The 21607-nt window shown below is 38.4% G+C and overlaps 1 protein-coding gene across 1 annotated transcript in view; it reads left to right on the forward strand.

The window, feature by feature from the left end:
- Hsf (Heat shock factor) overlaps nt 1-21607 on the forward strand; it is a 197097-nt gene that overhangs the window by 93863 nt on the left and 81627 nt on the right. Inside the window, exon 8 of the mRNA XM_067146826.2 lies at nt 13939-14382. Coding sequence (XP_067002927.2) covers nt 13939-14382 — 444 coding nt within the window. The remainder of the gene's footprint in view (nt 1-13938; nt 14383-21607) is intronic.

Here is a 21607-nt window from a genome sequence, read left to right on the forward strand (position 1 = left end):
TTTTGGCGCATCTGGAAACCGCGAGTATATATGATACAGTATTACTGGAGTTCTTGCTCATTGTGAACTAATAAAACAATTTTCAGAACACAGAAAACGCATTTCCCATTCTTGAAACACTCATAAAATACGTTTGTACCAGACTGGAATAGCGTGTCACTAGTCGCTTCTGCACTGATTCTCTCACTGTACTAATGCAGTGGTATTTCCTACTGGCTGACAACTGCACGTTGCCAAGTATTTAGAATGCCTGGTTGAGCAATAGGAAGGCTGCTGCTACTGGAATAATTGAGATTTTTATTTCGAAACACATCCGGAGCTGCATGATGGATGTTCGAAGAAGTGGGTGTGTCAGATACGTGAACATACCTTTTTTTCTCCACTTTGGACCCAGAAATAATGGGATGCGTAAATAATGCAAGGGCGTTGATTATTCGAGAAAATATGGTAATCTTGCTGAAGCAATAATTTTGAGCATTGTTTCCTATATTATTGTTTCTTTTTGGTATTGATGCTATAAATGGCCTGAATGAGATATTAAAATGGTACATAATCACAATAATATAATTATTTCCAATTATTCCTTGACAACAACCATTATCTATGCATGAATATGTCACTAAGGCAGGGTGTTTATTCTTTGGAAGTTGTCCATCATACTCTTAAGAAAGTTAGGTGCTTATTTCTTAAAATGTATTCTTTTTGATGAGCCAAACCACAGCATAACAGCTTCATAAGGTAGTAATTCAAATGCATGCATGCATGAAATTCCTTTACTGCTCATCACACTGATCACATTCGCTGTGCTTTGTCACTTTTGAAGTGTATTTACTTCATAATAGACACCTATTCTTTGTACAGATCTTATTTCCTATGCATACACTGACTTGGCACAGCCTGCAGTGAGGACATCTTTCGTAGGCTGTATCATCGTCAATGGCAACAACAGTGCTGGTTGTTTCGCGAGTCCTACTAACAGAAGTCTTCCGAGAAGAGGAGTAAGAATATATTACATTGTGTGCCAGAATACATTTGAGTATTTATATTGGTGAGATCCAGTATGGTGAAGAATGCAGCAGCTCGATTTATTCTGGGTGATTTCCGACAAAAGAGGAGCGTTACAAAAATATTGCGAAGTCTGGGCTGGGAAGACTTGGGAGAAAGGAGACGAGCTGCTAGACTAAGTGGTATGTTCCGAGCTGTCAGTGGAGAGATGGCGTGAAATGACATGAGTAGACGAATAAGTTTAGGTGGTGTCTTTAAAAGGAGAGGTCACAATATGAAGATAAAGCTGGAATTTAAGAGGACAAATTGGGGCAAATATTCGTTTATTGGAAGGGGAGTTAGGGATTGGAATAACTTACCAAGGGAGATGTTCAATAAATTTCCAATTTCTTTGCAATCGTGTAAGAAAAGGCTATGAAGACAACAGATAAGGATAGTGCCACCCGGGCGACTACCCTAAATGCAGATATATATTGATGGACGGACTGGCCCTTGCTGATCTTTTAATTACCTCCTACTTAAGTCGTTTGATCTGCTATATCAAAACCAAATACCAAATCAGTTGTGAACAGATACCGTTTTAGATATATATTTTTTTGAGATTGTTCATTGATGCTCACATTATTGAGCATTTTCCTAAGAACAACCAGCCTCTTATTTGTTTTACCTTTGTAGACCTTAACCCCTCCAGTGGCGGGTTCTGGCAGACGTTCTGTGCCAGGAAAGTGAGTGGGTTGGTTTTTTTGAGGAAATTATTTATTTTTAGGACAAGGAATGGGCAACAATTATTAAGAGAACACATTCATATATTATTCAAAATTAATAAAAACATACTTTACACTCCTTTTACAGCTTTTTTTACAGTAGGCCTGTGATATGGTTTCATAAAATATTGGTGTTTTGAGAATACTGTTGTGTGAGCAATACATTTTTATTTCAGGCTTTTGTACTATTCCCATAAACAACACTAACGCAATAAACTGCCAAATTTCATAAGAAACTTCCTTTCCAAAACTGTGCCTTTCCATGCGGAGATTTATTTACTAGTTTTTCAATGCACTTTTAGCATACAAATTTGTTTCGAGCCCTGTCAAATTTACAACTTCATCCATTAAAAACCGTTCAGAACAGTCAATCGCACTCACTTCTGGTAATAATCCAACCCTCGCACCAGGATTTCCTGTAAATGGAATTACATTAGGTCACACAGTATCCCCAAGCTGCTACCTTTTCCACACAAATCATCTTAGCTTCTGACGTAATATCTTCGTCACTTTCACTAGAAATACTAAAAAGGTCACAGTCCGAAGAATCAATAGAATCATTATCACTGTCTGAAATACTAATGCCACTTACAGATTCATGTTTGATGTAGTTCCTTATTTTGTCTTCAGACAAACATCTTTTCCATTTCGCGCTCGCCATTTCTGTTCACCTCGTCAGCTGGCCAGAGATTGTATGTGTAAAGTAGAGAAGATAAGGCATATTTTAGGCCAGAGACTCCATGAAAACAGCTGGAAACCCTCCCGCCATCTGTTGAGAATGCTGGAGGAAAACATTTTCCAAAGAGATTACAGTATCCGAGAAATTATTGGGCGATTGCAAAATGAACACTGCAGGTAAACGAGAATTTCTTGGGCGGTGACATTATGGGCAAGCGTGTGCCACCCGAGAATTTCTCGGGTGTGCCACTGAAGAGGTAAACCTTAGTGGTTTGTTGTTTTGTCAAATAGGTTATTAGTAGAGCCCGGCTTTCCATGCACTATCAAATCTCAAAATATGCATGCATTCATGCACTATCATATGGCAAAACATGCACAATAAACTGGAAAATATGCACTATCAAAATTCAGTTCCTTTTGAAACATGAACGAAAACTACCCTAATTTCTCCAAATTGTCTTGATTTAAGCTCATCCGTTTATCATTCAGCACATACTTAAGCACAGAAAATTATCTTTTTACGTCACGAGAAGTGATAGATGCATAATTCAATGAAGACATTTGGACAAAATGAGGTCAAATTGTACGTCTTTTGCATTTTCACTACAATACGTCTTTTATAAGCTTGACGAATTCAAAATCAGGATTTGAACGAATTAGTTTGTTCAACTTATCTCTATCTGTGGCAGCTGCTTCTCCATGCGATGATTGCAGACACATTTGAATGTCCTCAATAAGTGGTAATGATTGCTTGCTGCGATAACACGGACGTGTGACGATTGAAAGTTCCGGGTAGGACATTCCAGGATAACAATGGTAGAGGGTTCAATGAAAAACCAGAATTTGTAAACTGCTATCCCAGTAACGTGGCGCCACAGAAGTGCGATACAAGGTTTCTTTTGTTCGTCTAACAGACGAAAAATGAGCCGTCAATGATTAATGCACAATTTACAGTTCAATTTATAGCAATATACAAGTGTAAAACTGTGACACCTTATTCCTAAGAATTAGATTTTGACGTGAGGCCTTCCGACTTACGTCATTGTTTACTCAAGCAACAGATAAGAAAGTGTTTGGTTAATTGCATTATACTGTAGGACCTGTACCGTATGTAGGCTACTAACTATGGTTGTCACATAGGATGCCAGGAATACATTCTCTCCATCTCTCAGTAATAGACATACTGTAGCCTATAACAAGAAAAATTGTCCAAAATTCTGCAAACTAACACTCAGAAAATGCACTATGATGCAAGTTAACAATATATATGCGTCAAAGTCAGAATAAAAGTCATATGATGCAATATTAAACGTCCAAATATGCGCTATTAAATCCAAAATCTTCCAAATACGCATTTGCATGAATTTTCTCCGAAAAATGCCAAAACGTGCAAACATGCACGGAAAAAGAACGGTTATTTGGAATCTTTAAGCCGTAAAACGAATATTTGCAAAGTTTGAGAAGTGTAGCTAGTTTATTTAAAAACATGCATTTGCATGGAAATCCGGGCTCTAGTTATTAGTGATCTTCACATAGGAACTTCTCTTCTGCTTTAGTGTAGTGTACCTATGATACTTGTGCTTAATCTTTAGAGTTTTCTCTTGTATGAGCGAAGTGAAATAAAGATTGCATACAGTATTTCTTTCATGATTTAGGAGAGATCTATGCAAGGTGCATTATTAAGTGTTGCCTCGTTGGCCTATAAGTGGATTGCGTTTTATGATTTTCAAGATTGGGAAAATATTTAAAATATAATTCTATTCTGTGTGAAATATCCATCAGGAGACTTGTATGAATGGGCACCTAGCTTTCAGGGGGAAAGAGCTGACCATCCATGATAATGTTTTCTCCTGGTTTAGAACAAATAGTGCAGTTGGTTATTAATTTTGCTATACAGTAAAACCTCAATGCATACTTTTTCAAGGTGGAGGGGGAAAATGACAATGGATGCTGGAAAACAATTAAATGCTTGCAACATAAAAATGTAGGGGGAAAGCAAAATAATAAAATACAGGTACTGTATTTGGACATTTCAATTATGTAAATCTCAATAATAATAATAGTAATAATAATAATAATAATAATAATAATAACGTCAATGGTATGTGGCCTCTGGAGAGGCATAGTGCAGATTCTTCGTGTGAACGCTCGATGGGCGACTTGTGCGTCTATATGAAAGTGCGGCTCTACCTATGATGAAATCTAATGCTGAAGATGGCAGGCAGGCACACACGCACGCACTCTGAGGTGGGGGGGAGGGAGAGACCCCGAGCGGTCGGAATTAACTCAGAAAAGTTAAAAACCCGACCCTCTCAGAACATCCTGGACCAAAGGCCAGCATGCACTAACCATTTAGTCGTGGAACCGGACATGCTCATACTATATATATAACGGCATCGAAATGTTGCAACCACGATATACGCGATCAAAATAAAAAGTTACTTGTACACTGTTTCACTTTTTTACTAATATTTACTAATAATTGTGCTAGCCTTTTCAGGTAAGTCCTAGACGCTGGCAGATAGTGCACTCCTGGTACGCTACTGCAAACAGCCTCCGCTGTGGGGCAATATAGTGGGTGGTCCAAAGCCGTAGGGTACCACTTACAAACTTACTGTATGACAAAACTTGTTTGTGTCAGTTTTGGAGAAAACACCAGGTCCTCATTTCTCAGAAGATAGATTGAGAAAATGCATATCAGACCCATGTGTAGAAGAGGCTGGTGAAGGTAACTAATGCTTTCAAAGAAAATGTCCATTCTAGATTGTTCAAAACTTGCACTCTAACTTCGGTAAATTTTTTGATGTTATGCAGCATATACTTGCTGATAAAAAGTCTTTGAGCCCTAAGACATTTTGCATGTGTAGGAGGAGCTAAAATTTTCTGACATTTTACTGATCTTGGCACCCTGAGGAAGTCCCCATTTAGCTGCAATTTGATACCAATGACCACTTCTATATACCCATGACCATCTTCAATAGGGATTGATAAACTTTCTTGAAGTTGGAAGTCTCCAATGTCTTTTGAACTATAATTATCATCTAGATTGGGCAAAGTTGTCATTCTGTAGATATTATGTACAGGTTGCTAACATTTAGGAATATTCTTTATGAAGATGTTCGCTGTACCAAAGTGATCAGTTTCCCTCAACACCTGAGATCAATTACATGGCTGGTTCCTCTGGTTTGCCTTATTTTATAATTTCATCCCCTGGTTCACCCACTGCCCCCATAGTAGAGGAATTAACCATATACAGCTACAATCCCTGATATGGTCAGGAATCAAACCTGGTGCCCTCTGAACCAAAGGCCTGTACTCTGACTATTCAGCCAAGATACCTGGTTCTAACATGTCTTAAAAGTCTATATATAGTGATGGATTTACCTGTACAGCACATATTTGGTCTGGATATTGCATTTACCCAATATCTTTTCCATTGGTATACAATATTTTTGACTTTCGGTAGGTCGAGTCCTCTACCTTATTCATTTCTGTGGCATTACTTCGATATTGCTGTTTCAATTGACTAGATACATGTAGAATATTATTTACTCTGCATCTCTTTTGAGGGTTCCGTTTGTTTTCCTCCTAGTGTTCTGCATCTGATATAGCTATTCCACTATTAATGACTGTTTAGAACAAGTTGCTTTTGTGATGGGCGGATACATGAAGCAGTGTGCAGATACCTGTGTGTGTAGGTTTTATATACGCTGAGCAGCTCAGTCCCACAGGACTTGTTCCACTAGGATGTCTAGAAATGCATACTTTCCCTCTACCTCTATTTTGGTGGTGAACTAAATGTTTTCATGGGATAGATTTGAAAGGATCCAGAAAATGAATGAATATAATTAATATTTTGAGGTTAAATGACACTCTCGCTGTTGTAAAAGGTCTGAAAACAGGCTTACTTGGATTTGCAAACCTTGTACCATTGAGTTTGGATGGGAAGCAAGAGTTGACTAAGGTGGACTTGGATAGGAGAGTAGAAAGAGAGGTGCTTTAAAGAAAGCCCATCATCTCTCCACAACCACAAGGTGTGATCCTGTAGGAGGTACATTTGCTACTGTAGGGATTGCATCACCAAGTGAACCCATCTGATTGACCACCAAATTGTGTAGATAATGTATTTCAGCCCAGATATTTATAGTCTTGGTCTTACAAAGATAAATAGTATTTTGAAGCTAACCTTTGAACTTTGCTGAACCTTGCCTCAACTCTGGTACACAGTTATATCCAGGCATTCTCTGAACCTCAAGAAAATCTTCACTTTGAAAACACATCAGTTAGTGCTTCTTGGCCTTTTCCTGCTGTGAAATATCAATTGCATGTGTCCATTGCTTCATGCATCAGCAACATTGTTTTTATCTCATTCAGGATCATCACCATTCAACCTCAAAAAGCATGTGATCATTCCTAAACAAATGCACAAAACTATTTTTAAAGTTCAGTTTTATTCTATGTCTAGACTATGTACTGTTGAACAATAAAAAAAATGACACATGAATCTGTTTAAAAAGTCCTTCATTGGGTATCATCGTGAGGGTGAGGGGCTACAGTCACAACAAAAGTGATGCAACTCACTTATTGTTGAACGATATGTTCCTGACAGAATGCTACTCTCAGTACACAATGCAACTGTCGGCATGTCAGAATAACAAAAGAATTCAATGAAATGGATGAGAAACTGCCATTATGTGAAATGAGGGACACGCCTGGCAAGTGAATCTCTATGTGAAGCACTTCACAGCGTGTCAGTGTTGGTGTATCACAGAAGTCCTTGGTTATCAACCAGAAAATCTGGGGTTTGAGTACTGGTGTGGCAAATTATTATTATTATTATTATTATTATTATTATTATTATTATTATTATTATTATTATTATTATTATTATTATTATTATTATTATTATTATTATTTTTTACTCAATTACTTTATTGTGTAACTGCATCATAATCTTTATAGAGACGTAAATATGCTGTCAAGGTGAGAATCTGGGTTTGATTCCAAGTCTACACATAACTTTCTTAAATAAAACTTTTAGTGTTGTGTTAACCAAATATGTGTGTGTTTCTGTTCATTGCAAAATCTGGCATTGTGCTTCTAATTATGTTAGTCTTGAAAAGGACTGGACTTAATACATCTTCCAGTATCTATCAGCTTGAGCAAATTGTCTGAGCCAACGTGGCATTGGCTCAACAAGCTTCCTTAAGTATTCCTTGTCTCCTTTCATGCGTCCAACGTAACACCCCACAAATTATCATATGAATGTGGGGGTTAGTGAGGCCAGTGTTTCTTTATATGATGTTTCCACCTTGTCCACACATTCAATGCGGTTCAAGTCTGGAGCTCGAGGGGACCCAATTGAGCAGTTCAGTGGAGTTCTGCTCAGAAAACCAGCCCTGAGCACAAGTTCCCATGTGGTTTTTGGAGTTGTCTTGCATGAATTGCATTACCTTGTTGGGGTAATGGTCTCTCAAAATTGGAACCATAATATTCTACAGAATGTTCAAATATCTGTCTAATGTGAGAAGGTCATCTATCTGATGAAGCATTCCAGCCCCATCAGACAATATCCACCTCTAACACAGCGCATATGTGCAGTCAATGCATGTACACACTGCTATATATATCTCTTATTCATCAATCTGTGCGATCTGTTTATCGAAACATGTATGATGGTAGTGTGAATCAAATCAGTAAGCAGTATATACCAATTATGTAATAAATTGTATTGACAGGTGGACTATTATTAGCCCTGTTTCTCACAGGTTCATGAATATTAACCACTCGGTGCCGCAGTCATTTAAAGAGCTCCCTATTCCGCGGTTGGAGGGGATTTCAACTATGCGCGACTGAAATACATCGATTCACTTAAAACGTTACTACAGGTATAAGAGTAGCCCGATATTCATGAAATTTGGAGTTGCTAATGATAAAATTATGTGCATGCAGGTAATTACATAGCGTTTGAAGCTCTCCTTGAGATCGCGTCACATTCCTGGTAGCAGTACACTGATGTCTTCTTTTTGCAGTACTTCGAACATACAATATATCTCTGAGGTTTAGATTTATCAGTTTTGGGGGCTAATTACCTTGAGACCACTCAGTCTCGCGGTGTGGGGTCTGGCGGTGTCATGAAGGAGCAGTACAGATCCGATTGCTTTTTTGGTGGTGGTGAATCTGCATGTTTCCACTGCTTTGACTGCTGTTTTGTCTCTAGGGTATAGTAGTGGACCCAAGTTTAATCTGTAGTCACAAACTGGCGCAAAAAATCTTGTTGGTTGCACTGAAAACGGGCCAGACTTTGTTCGGACATTTCCAATCTGGTGCGTTTATTGTCCAGTGTCAAGAGCCACTGCACCCATCTTGCGGATAATTTTTTCATACCCAATTCTTCGATTAAAATATAATATACCCGATCAGAAGACATCCCTACAGTTTCAGCAATCTCCCGCACTTTCAGTCGACGATCCTCCTTGTCCATTTTATGTACTTTTGCGATAAATTCTGGGGTCGTAACACTTTTTGGCTGTCCACTACGCGGATCATCATCCAAGCTCTCCCGACCAAATTTAAACTTGCTGGTCCACTTGGCAACAGTTGAAAATGAAGGAGCAGAGTCCCCCAGTGTGTTCTGAAAGTCAGCATGAATTTTCTTTGCTTTCATACCTTTCTTTACAAAGTATTTAATCACTGCTTGAATCTCAGTTTTTTCCATTGTCACAAATCACTACGTGGGAACAACAACAACAAAGAGTCGTCACTACCACACTCCTGCAGCTAGAGCACTGACGCGCCACGTGTTTCACAAAGATGTACGATTATTGTGCGGGAACCTCGTTGCTCTAGCACTGACATCTAGCGGTGATTCCGAGAACTTTTCAAACAGTCCTTGTATAGTGTTAGGTTTAAGAAAATTGAAGTCTTTGCCCAGTTTAGCAATCTTGATTTTTAGGTATAAGTAATGATAGGCCTTAGATTTCGCTTGGTACGCATCATCATTTAAAGTGGAACCTCTATACTTTCTTTTTAGCATTGTGATAGTCCAGACTTGTCACCTTGTGACTTCCACGTGCCTGGGCCGCTGAAGGGCCCTCTTGGTGGAGAGTGCTTCACAACCAACTACGAGGTGAAACAGTTTGTGCGCAATTGGCTTCAGACATGCCCAAAAGAGAGATTATTCCTCATACTTGCTTGAAAAAATTATCCTTGCACAAACAACTATATTTTAATGAACTATAATTCTTATTTTACAACACTGATAAACCCGAGCATTTCATCTTGGAATCAAAATCGTTTGAATTTTGGTAACTCCAAAATTCTTCACGCTCCAACCATAAATGCAAACTTTAAGCACCATATACATAATTTTGCCGAGATGTGTACAATATTAATTCACGCATTGTCGAAGTCAGGAAAAATATTATGGGGGGAACTTCAACATGAGGCTATTAAAATATGCCGGGAACTTCAACATGAGGCTATTAAAATATGTCACCCGGATGGGAATCGAACCCGGGAGACATTGAACCGAAGGGTGGTACGCTGACCATTCAACCACGGAGTTGGACTATTATTGTTGTCATTATAATGTACCAGTATGGGAAAATTCAATTGATACTAGGCGGCATTTATAACCACATCCTTTAAGAGTTGAATAGCCATAAAAGTTTGAATTCAAGAATATATCAATCATAATATCTCATATGGTGAAAATGAATGAGACTTACAGTAAATGATTGGGAGTGACCTTTCCTGTAACTTTTGTTATGTACAGGTTTTAGATAAAACAGATATTTTCGGGGATATTTGGTAATTTGTGAAAAGTAATATAATCTTGAACATCTCTGTTATTTTTCTTACATGATATAATTGTGAAAAATGTAAAAGATCGAAAATGATATCCTAAAAAACTTCAGTTATGTACAGGTTTTCAATGCGGTGAATATTGACGGAGAAATCTGACATTTACTGTCTTGGTCTCCATAAAATTACTAACCCATTTTATTATTATTGTTACCATTATAATGCAAGAGGCAACTCTACTCGTTGCTGGGAGCGTCTTATGACATGCTACTTTCAGAGTTGAAAACAAGCAACTGTCGAATTTCATTTTGAAACACAGGGAACTGTTTCTGCATCCATAAGCATAAGAGCCTGGCGTAATTTTCTTCAAAATTCAGACCTCAGAAATACGTAAATTCACACACATTTCAAAACTAATAATACTAAGTAATCTTCTATGTTTAATAAAAACATATTTTCAGTTGTATTAAGGTTAAAACAGGTGGCTTGACCAGGGTAATTGGTTGCTTGCATGAGCTCTGCGGTGTTTAAGAACTGGTTTTTCTGTCAAGTTTCAACCATAGTAGAAACCCGCTGTAAATCACTACCCGGAAGACTTCTGATGCCACCTGCCACTGCTGTAATCATCTCTGAGTAGCCCTAGGCAAAACGCCGCACCAAATCACTGCCTCATGGATGCTAAAATTGCCATGTTGGACGAAAGCCAGCATTTGCTCCCTTGATGAATGTGAATGATGTGCCATGTCGGAATGGAGTGCAAAATTAACATCCCAAGTTAGCTCAGTGAACCGTGGTGTGTTGGTTGTCTGTTCGGGGCGGGAGGGAATTGTTCACACTGGGATTCGAGCCTTAGCCTTTACAATAGGTAAACATTTTATAGCCTACAGCTGACTTACTGTACTATGTGGGAGTGTGCCATTTGTTTATAATTTCATAATGCTTAATGCAAGTACATGTCATGAGGAGGGGGGGAATGTGTAGTGAGAGTGACTGACAACAGTGAGAACTACAGGCAGTGGTGCAGAACACATCCTGCCGATGGTACAAAGCCAAACATAGCTGGAGTGGACTATTCTTCTATTTGACGTCTCTAGAGATGGGACACTTTTTGATTGTTCATATGTACATAATGTACAGAAACATCCTCCTGCTTAAATTGAAATTGAAATAACCCTGTTGACACACTTAACATAGTTGTAGTTATCCATCTAGATGCTTTTGCCCATGATGCCCATGAAAAGCAATGCAGTGTTTGAGTTTTTGTCTTGTTACAACTTATGGAATGTTCAAGATGGAGATGTTGCTGTTGATGGCAGTACTGTGAAAATGAGCATGCCAATACTTGGAATTTTCTGCAACACCTCAGATCTCGCTTTGACTATATAGTGTGTCCCAAAAGTTTCCATACATAGGTAAAATGTCTTTCAATTTCAGTATATTTCAGTTTTCATATTAAATGGTAATACAATACTAAATAAGACAACTTTACATAATATTCTCAATATGTTGGCTATTAGATTGCTGACAAAGAATACATTTGTGCCAGTTTTGCTGAACATTTCGCAAGATGTCCAGCATCGCGTGGTTGCAGCTTCAATGGTGCAAAATCTCAGGTGAGGTATATTATAGACTTCTGCCTGATAGATTACAGACTTCAAATATCCCCACAGGTAAAAATCAAACGGCATGAGGTCTGGAGATCATGCTGGCCTGTTGAAATTACTCTGGGAAATCTCCATCTTCATTGAGTATCAGGGGCATTATTTGATTGTGCAACATTCCCAGGTTCATGTCCCCATCTACAGCATATTGCCTTCAATAAATATAGGGCCAATTAGTCTGTTTCCCCATAAGCCACACTACATCATCACCTTTCCAGCTCATTGCATCTTCATGTCATCCATCTATTGAGGGTTTGTCAGACTCCAGTATCACATATTATGTCTGTACCTCTCTGTCGACACAAAAATTGGCCTCATCTGAGAACAGAATATTGCACCTAAAGTCAACTTCCCCTTCATGCTGTATCCGGTCACAAGCTTTTCCTATGTATGGAGACTTTATAGAAGCACGCTGTATGTTGCATGTGAAAAACATGGTTGTGGTTGACAGATGCATAACTGTGAAAGAAATACCACTCTACCTGTATTTAGAGAAGCATATGTTTCAAGAATGTTATAATGGTTGGGGGTTGAAGAGGGTTCATTGAAATAGATTTTCAGCCATAGTATAGTAGATGACCATAAGGAAAATTATGTCCAGCAAACACATTGCACTGCCCAATAATGGAAGATTACTTTCTTTTATTATTTTAAGGGGTGAAATATGGTCATATCAGGGATGAAGATGAGTAACATCACTTTCCAGAAAAAAAAATTAAATTTGCACCTTTGTCAGGAAAAGTAGAGACAGTGTGTTCTCTGCTGCTCTCCATATCTTTTTTTGTTTTTAAACCTTTGATGTACATTAATATACTTGTTTCTTCCCTTTCCATTACTTGTGTACCTGTAGTAAAATCTCTTTGTGAAAATTTTTTGTACTTACAGCAGTGGTCATTTAAATTTCAGCATAATTTTATCAGGAAAAGATTTGAAAATTTATCAACTTATCATTGATCTAGTGTACTGCTTATTTTAATCTCAGCTCAAGCAAATTAACAGCTGAAAACATTGATACTATATTTGAAGAAGCAGTTGTGAAAAATATGTTCAACATTGTTGGAATGATTGTTAGGTTGAAAGCTTTATTAATTTTTCAAAGACCGAGCTCGATAGCTGCAGTCGCTTAAGTGCGGCCAGTATCCAGTATTCGGGAGATAGTAGGTTCGAACCCCACTGTCGGCAGCCCTGAAAATGGTTTTCCGTGGTTTCCCATTTTCACACCAGGCATATGCTGGGGCTGTACCTTAATTAAGGCCACGGCCGCTTCCTTCCCACTCCTAGCCCTTCCTTGTCCCATCGTCGCCATAAGACCTATCTGTGTCGGTGCGACGTAAAGCAACTAGCAAAAAAAAAAAATTTTTCAAAGTAGATCCCTACATTACCGCTGAAATCTTGTGTCAAAACGAAGTTACTTGTGAAGATACCACACTTATTTCTCTTGACACTATGGCACTGCTATATTGCAGGAGTAAGAAGCTGTAATCTGGCCTCCACTTGCACACCATAGTTGTATGTGCGATTCAATAATAATTCTGTACACTGCATACTCCTTACACCTTATAATGTTTAAAAATATATTTATTGATCATAAAGTAAATATCTTTTTTTTTTTTTTTTTTTTTTTTCAATTTCTTCTACTAATCAGTTTAGTTGGAATCCTCCGTTCGAGTTTATTGGGTAACTCTTGTAAGATATTTCATATTTTAATATTTAATGAAGTCTGCAATTCTTAAATTTTAAGCAACAAATGCAAAAAACATATACCAGGCCACTAAGAATACATTTTTTTACCATAATAATGGTTTCTTAGTTATTCAAATTAATTTTATTATAGAATACATTATGTTACCATACCTAATTTACTGTTGGTGCTGCGACAGGATAGTTAGCATTATATTGATACTTTAAACTAGTGCAGGTGTACATTATTCACCAATTATGAAACACAAGTATCACAGTATGTAAATTACCTTGTACTATCAGTATAATGATCAGTATAATGTGTACTTGTATTATGTTTCCAGTGGTGATTTCCTGGAAATAGTTTTACCTAACTTGGATGAGACTACCGAGCCTACATTAGACTCTGCTGTTCAGCCTGCATTGAATCCAGCTGTTGAAACTACATTGGACCCAACTGTTGAAACTATCATCACGTCGGATGAATTAAATTCAGCAGACTTTAATTCCATCGATATCGTTATTGATGATAAAGAGCAGAGTTCCCTAGAAGCTGCAACTGATGCTGCCATTTCAGCAATTGCAGCAGCTGCCGCAGCATCGACAGCAGCAGCAGCAGCAGCAGCAGCAGGAGGAACTAACAGTGAGGCACCTGAAGATACCTGTGCGAGAGACAGTATACCTAAAGAGGCAGTTGGGGCGGACAGTGTTTCAGCTGGTGATAATTCGTACAATATGACTCTTGCTTGTGCCAATAACAACAGCTCTGGACTGAACAGTATTAAGAGGTACAATGATCATTGAGTTCTTAATTTACAGTCAAGATATTTAGTTTTACTATTGTGTGATTATTTGACCTGCTGTGTAGTGAAAAATGACATAATTTTTTTAACAGACTAGGAAGCACTGCGAGCGATTCAGAACAGAAAACTCTTAGATAATCTGTATCTTGCTTATCATAACACTTCGAAACTCTCGGTATGCATATTTATAGTATCACTACAAAATACAGTAGAAGTCCGTTATAGCAAGTACGGGATATAACGAGAACCCCGTTGTAACGACAGTTCTTTTAATCTCCCTTCAAAATTCCTATATTAAACTGTACAATAGCCTCCGGTTACAAGAACACTTCCACTGAGTCATCCATTATTACAAGAGATTTTAACACCGTGTATTTTCCGTTATCGGTATTTATACACTTCAGCGTAAAAAGCTAGCAAAAACCATATTTCCCCCCCCGCTTAACTCTTGGTATTCCATGAACTAAAGTATGGTAAATATTTGTATATTACTGTGATCGTTTTACACAATTAGATTATAAAAAACCTTCCATGAAAAGATAGACAAACATTGCAGCTCCTGGTCTTTTGCAAAGGATTTTATTGGCACCATTATACTCTCATTCGTATCAATGATTCACACGAAGCAATAGTTCTTTTGGATGTCACAGATTATTTTCAGTTTTCGATAGTTATACTCTTCAGCATAATTAGCTAGCAAACCACTATTGATAATTTTTGTCCGCAACTCTCGATACTCCACGAACTAAAGTACGCTAAATATTTGTAAATTAGTGTGACCATTTTACACAATTAGATTATAAAATCTTCCACAAAACAATTTACAAAAATTGCAGCAGTGGGTCTCTTGCAAACAATTTTATTCGTACCATTATACTCTCATTCGTATCAAGAATTTATGCAAAGTGCTAGTTTTTTTGGAAGTCACAAATTTGTTGGGTTGGTCAAGCGGTTATGGCTATGCATTGTCACAATGAAGAGTTCTTTATCGAGCTGCTATTATTGCCGTGAAAGTTTGTTATTCCTCATTGTGTGACTGAATCTGACACTTTTATTTACTGTTGTCGTATGCAGAGTAAAACTACTTCTTGTGTTGCTTAAGTTGTGATTTCCTTAGCACGCGTGGCTAAAATTTCTTTCTGTGTGAGATGTGAACTGGCTGTGCTATTGTTTCTTTAAAAGATCGAGTTTCTTTCCATATCGTGTGAAGTAGTGTAGGCCCTATTAGTGATATTAAAAGCAAACTGTCTAGTGTGTAATGTTTATTTAAATCTCTGTCTTCAGTTTTTGGTACTGTGAACAGCATAGTTCGAACTGTCGGCTGTTTATAAGTTGTGTTAGGGAGTCTTCGTTCCTTTAGAAAACAATATCGGTAATAAAACAAATCCACTTCATTCTGATGTGACTTAACACATTACATTGTCAAGTGGGAAAAGAAAATAATTAGATTTGGCTACAAAATATGAAATTGTGCAGGCTCATGAGAAAAGCAGTGTGAGCAAAAGTGAAATAGGCAGGCAGTATAATTTAATATCTTCGACTCTATTTACCATACTTAAAAATAAGGAAAATATCAAAGATGCGGGAGTAAAAAAACTGTGGTGCGGACTATGCTGATCTTGAAACTGACCTTTTTTAGTGTTTACACAGAAACGAGCTGCAGGAGTTCCTATTTCCAGGCCCGCGTTAAAAGCCAAGGCCTAAGACTTGGCTCTCGGACCAAATATTTCTGACTTCCAGTGCAGCGATGGATGGTTAAACTGCTTTAAAGCCAGACGCATTTCGCTTCACACAATAAAAGACGAATCAGGAAAAGTAGACTAAAAAGCCGTCAATGACTGGCTTCCAATTATCCATGAAATTCTTTAAATGTATGAGCCCAAAGATGTCTACAGCACAGACGGATCTGCACTTTTCTATAATTTATTATCCCAAAGGACTCTTGTGGTGAAGGGTGACCCATGCAAAGGTGGAAAACGCAGCAGAGAACGACTAACCGTTCTTTTGTGCTGCAACATGGACGGTAGTGATAAACTGAAACAGTTTATTATTGGCAAGTCGGCCAACCCGCGGGCATTTAATGACGTGTGTAACATTCCGTGCGCGTGTGAAGCGAACACGAAAGCATGGATGACATTGGCGCTTTTTAAGCAGTGGCTTCAAGCATTTGATTCGAGAATGGGATGGAAGAACAGAAAAGTCTTTCTTTTTATAGACCCTTCCCCCACTCATCCAAATGTTGAACTACAGAAAAGTGACTTGGTATTCCTACCACCAGATTGTACCAATGTGCTACAACCACTTGATCAGGGCATATATTAGCTCCTTAAACACAGCTTTCGTAGCATACTGGTCAACTCCATCACAAGACAATTTGGTGGCTATCCAGTTAGTGCAGAATTTTGTGATAAGGAACACCATTGCTGGCACAAGACTGAAGCGAGCGACTTTGGACTCCTTCTTGAAGCTTCTGTAAGGTAACTATTTTATTCAAATTTAGTGTTGTGAGGAAACTTTAAATGCAAATGTAATATAGCCTAGAATTATTTTTTACTTTTATTTTGCACGGTGAAACATTTTTAATCGCTGCACTTTTTGCCAGTTTTGGTAACTGGTCCCTTGTTTGATGTATGCTGGTGTTTTATTTTGTATTATGAAAAGTAGTGTGTTGAAACTCAATTCATATTCTGTTGATCAAAGACTGACTGAATTGACCATTACAATTCGAGTATTAACAGTGCGCTAAGTCGCCAGGCATGCTGGGATTGCTGGGAATGTAGAAAACAAAAATGGGTTCATGACTGGGGGATGTTACGTGTGTATTAACTACTAAAGTATGAAGCACATCTCTGCCTTTATTCAGGGAGCTCTGTAGAGTACCAAAATAAAATGTATAAAACGGATGCGTAAGAGAAGATAGAAGGGCTTTTATATTTATTACCGTACGATAAACTGTACGTAAACACCATCCGCATTATTCGATTTACGCCGATGTTTGCATATTATTGTTAGTAGTAGTAGTAGTAGTAGTAGTAGTAGTAGTAGTAGTAGTAGCAGCAGCAGCAGCAGCAGCGAATTCTCCCATTATTGGAAGATGTTAAGCAAATAACACGATTATTATTATTATTATTATTATTATTGAATTCCTAATATGTTTTTGTGCACTAAGATGCAAATTTGCATTGCTATCAACTTTTATTCAAATGATTTACGTAAATGCAATATAACATAACCTCTGCAAATGTTAAAGCAGTAAATACATTAAAAATGTAGATGAATATCACAACCTTTTTTCCATGTAAATTATGCTTTTAGCGCATTTCTCTTTTAAGAATACAGCGCAACCTTGGATTGCGAGCATAATTCGTTCCGGCAACACGCTTGTAATCCAAAGCGCTCGTATATCAAAGCAGGTTTTCCCATAAGAAGCAACTGAAACACGGATGATTCGTCCACAACACAAAAATGTTTATTCACATACCATTTCTAAAACAAAATATAACGTAAAACAAATTAAAGTGCGCTTTTTCTTACAATAGATCATTGTTGGTGTGAGGGAGACGAGAGATGACATGAGAAAAGTTACTGTATAGAACAAATTTCACTAACGGAATCACTGCGCTCTGTTGGCTCACTGAAATTGTTTTCTTTTCGTGCAACTTTGATGTGGAACCTGTCCAATGACTTGCTTTTGTCTCTTTTTGAGGATTTCACGAAAATTTGACATTGCATTGTCATTGAAGTGATTCATCGCTCGCAATGCTACAGCCTTATTCGGGTGTGTTTTTCTACAAAATTTTGCATCGTTTCCCACATTTTGCACTTCTCGCGAATCTCAGTTTAAGTGAGAGATTCCATTGACTTTTCCTCCTCCTCTTCCCCGGACGAGATCTCCATAACCTCCTCCTGTTGTTCGCGATGCAGGTCCATCAGTTCGTTGGTGGTCAGTTCCTGGCTATGTTCTTTTTCGACTCTTAAATGTCCACGTCATGCACATCCAGCCCCATAGTGGACACAATTTCACCGACAATCGGCGGCTCATTGTCATCAACAATCCTCTCAAAGTCACGTCCAAGAACACAGTCAGACCAAAGCTTTCCCCAAGCGAAAGGGAGTTTTTTCTTGGCGACTCCATCTCGGGCTTTATCGATGATCTTCAAGCATTTCACGATGGGGAAATGTTTTCTCCCAAACTTTCAGAGGGTAAGGTTTGTTTCTTTGGTCACTTTGAAACATCACTCAAATAGTGCTTTGGTGTATAGCTTCTTGGAAATGACTTGCTGATCCATAGGCTGGAGTAGTGTGGGGAGGAAGGAAGTTAATCTTAATGAACTTGAATTCCTCCAGTAAGTCGGCCTCAAGGCCTGGAGGATGAAACATTGTCCATAATCACCAAGACTTTGATTGGCAGATTATTTTCTGAAAGGTATTTCTTCACTACAGGACCAAGGACCTCGTTCATCCAGTCACCAAACGAACAGGGGAGGGGAAATCGCAACCACACGTGATGCTCGTCTTGCAAAACACTCGTAGACCAAGTTACTCGCATTCCGAGGTTTCACTGTACATCACACTGCCAGTCCGAGAACCACAACTGCTGCTCGACTTTCCTCCACATTGAAAGAAAATTCTATCAAACCTTGCCAAATCTATTCAAATCTTGTCAAAACTTCAGCAGTGTTGAACAGTCTTTGACAAGATTTGAAATTTTTCTTGTGAAGTACTGAACTGAAAGAAAATGTGGTGGTGTACAACAATCATTTTTAGTCGTGTGTTCCTGAAGGCTAGATTTAAATTGGACATGATCGATTATCCATACAGATTTCTCACTACATCCACTACCTACACTAGTAAGCTATCACTGGGCGAGTTGGCTGTGCGCTTAGGGGCGCGCAGCTGTGAGTTTCCATCCGGGAGATAGTGGGTTCGAATCCCACTGTCAGCAGCCCTGAAGATGGTTTTCCGTGGTTTCCCATTTTCACACCTGGTAAATGCTGGGGCTGTACCCTAATTAAGGCCACGGCTGCTTCTTTCCGACTCCTAGCCCTTTCCTATCCCATCATCACTGTAAGACCTATCTGTGTCGGTGTGACGTAAAGCCACTAGGAACAAAAAAAGTGAGCTATATCGCGCTGCCGATTATTAATCCCCATTGACTGGTGAAAAATATTAAAGTTCAAAACGAGGGAGAACACGCCTTCATAATTCTTCATAAGTGCGTAATAACATGACAGATAGCTTTCATTAGCTCGGTCAAAATAAAGGCCTAAATAAACTACTGATTTCAATAATAAGTATGTAATTGGCCTTATGTACCACTAACTACTTTTACCGGTTTTCGGAGACACAGAGGTTCCGAAATTTAGTCCCGTTACGTACCAGTAAATCTGCAGACACGAGGCAGACGTATTTCAGAACCTTCAAATACCCTCGGACTGAGCCAGGATCGAACCTACCAAGTTGGGGTCAGAAGGCCAGTGCCTCAACCCTCTGAGCCACTCAGCCTGGCAGTTGATTTTAGTACTAAGTACAATAAATAAATAAAAATGTGAAACGCCTCAAGATATAGATAAGACAGTATGCATCGCTGATTTCAGATGTTAGTTTATTTCCATGTCGGGTTAAATTTTAGAAAAGCTGTTCCCTTATAAATTTAAAGCGAAGATATTATTATTATTATTATTATTATTATTATTATTATTATTATTATTATTATTATTATTATTATTATTATTATTATTCAGGGACTTACAATACATGCATGGTGAAGTATTCGGTTTTTTGTCTATCTTTCCTGAAATTTAGGTAAAATCAGGTATAACGACAATCTGCTATAGCGAGTAAATGTTTTGCCATTGTACACTCTGGCTATAACAGACTTCTACTGTATGTTGATACATTTTGACATACTGTATAATGCACAGTTCTGCCATAAGTTCTGTCAGTACTTTCAATGCATATAACTTCTAAATAAATCTACACAAACCCATTAATATACGTATATTCTGAAAAAACGCAAAAGATTCTACAGAATGACCATGCTCTTGTTCGAAATGATCACAATGTGTGGCAATACAGCGGACTAGATATTGAGGCCACTCATCAGTAGCTGCACGAAAAGTGTCCAGTGGAAATATTTGACACCTAACATCAGATGTTTTTAACATCTCAATATTGCGGTGCCGTTTTTGACATGCTATCACCTCGAGCTTCTCCCACAGAGAATAATCCAATGGATTGAAGTCCGGACTTCCACTAGACCAGTCGGTAGCAGCGATAAACCGCGGGACATTGATTGCCAACGACTGCTGAGTCGTTTTTGCTTTGTGTACAGGTGCACTATCCTGCTGAAAAATCCAAGATTTTCCTTCAAACAGCTTCAAATTGATACGTGGTATCACCTTTTCCAACATTGTCTGATAGACAGCTGCAGAAGTCTTTACTCTACCTTAGCAAAAGTACACCTTCGATGCTCCCTGCCAGGAATCTGCCCAACATACCATGACAGAAGCAGGGTGATGTCCGTGCTGTACACATGGAACTTTCTTGCTTTTTTGGAGGACCTTGCCTACACACAATCGTTTTGCTTGTTAAACGATTCTTCCACAGTGAATATTTCTTCATCTGTGAATAGGATGTCACGATACTGGCTCTCCTCATACGCCATTAACGAAGCCTAGTATCGAACCTGGCATATGTCCTTTATTTTGTCCGTTAGTAAATGCCGTGTGTATCTTTTATATGCACTAACATGTAAATAATACGTGGCATACTGTAGTTCATGGAGATATTCATTTTATGGCACAATATTATTTGTTTACACAAAGGATAGTGCTGAATCCTGGTACGAACAGCATTCACAACTTCTTTCCTGCGTACACACCTAGGGCGGCCCAATCTGACGTGATCAACAGTTGCACCCGTTCTTTTAAACTGTGCTATTGTCCAAAACATACATTGTTCACTAATACTGATAGGATTTAGCGTTGAAGAAATTTCCTACGCTCGCTTTCTGCATCAAAAGAATGCCAATATAGCGATACGATTCTCATACACTCCCCACTCCATCTTTCACTGCTGCCTGCTGTTGGCACACTGCCAGCCAGTTACTAGAGTCCTGAAGGTGACCCTGTGAATGACGACATACAGCGTTGGGACGCTTCTTTCTCAATTACCATATCACAGTGCTTTACAAAGGAAAAATTAAGTT

Source organism: Anabrus simplex, chromosome 5 (genome assembly GCF_040414725.1).
Source record: "Anabrus simplex isolate iqAnaSimp1 chromosome 5, ASM4041472v1, whole genome shotgun sequence".
Lineage (NCBI taxonomy): Eukaryota > Metazoa > Arthropoda > Insecta > Orthoptera > Tettigoniidae > Anabrus > Anabrus simplex.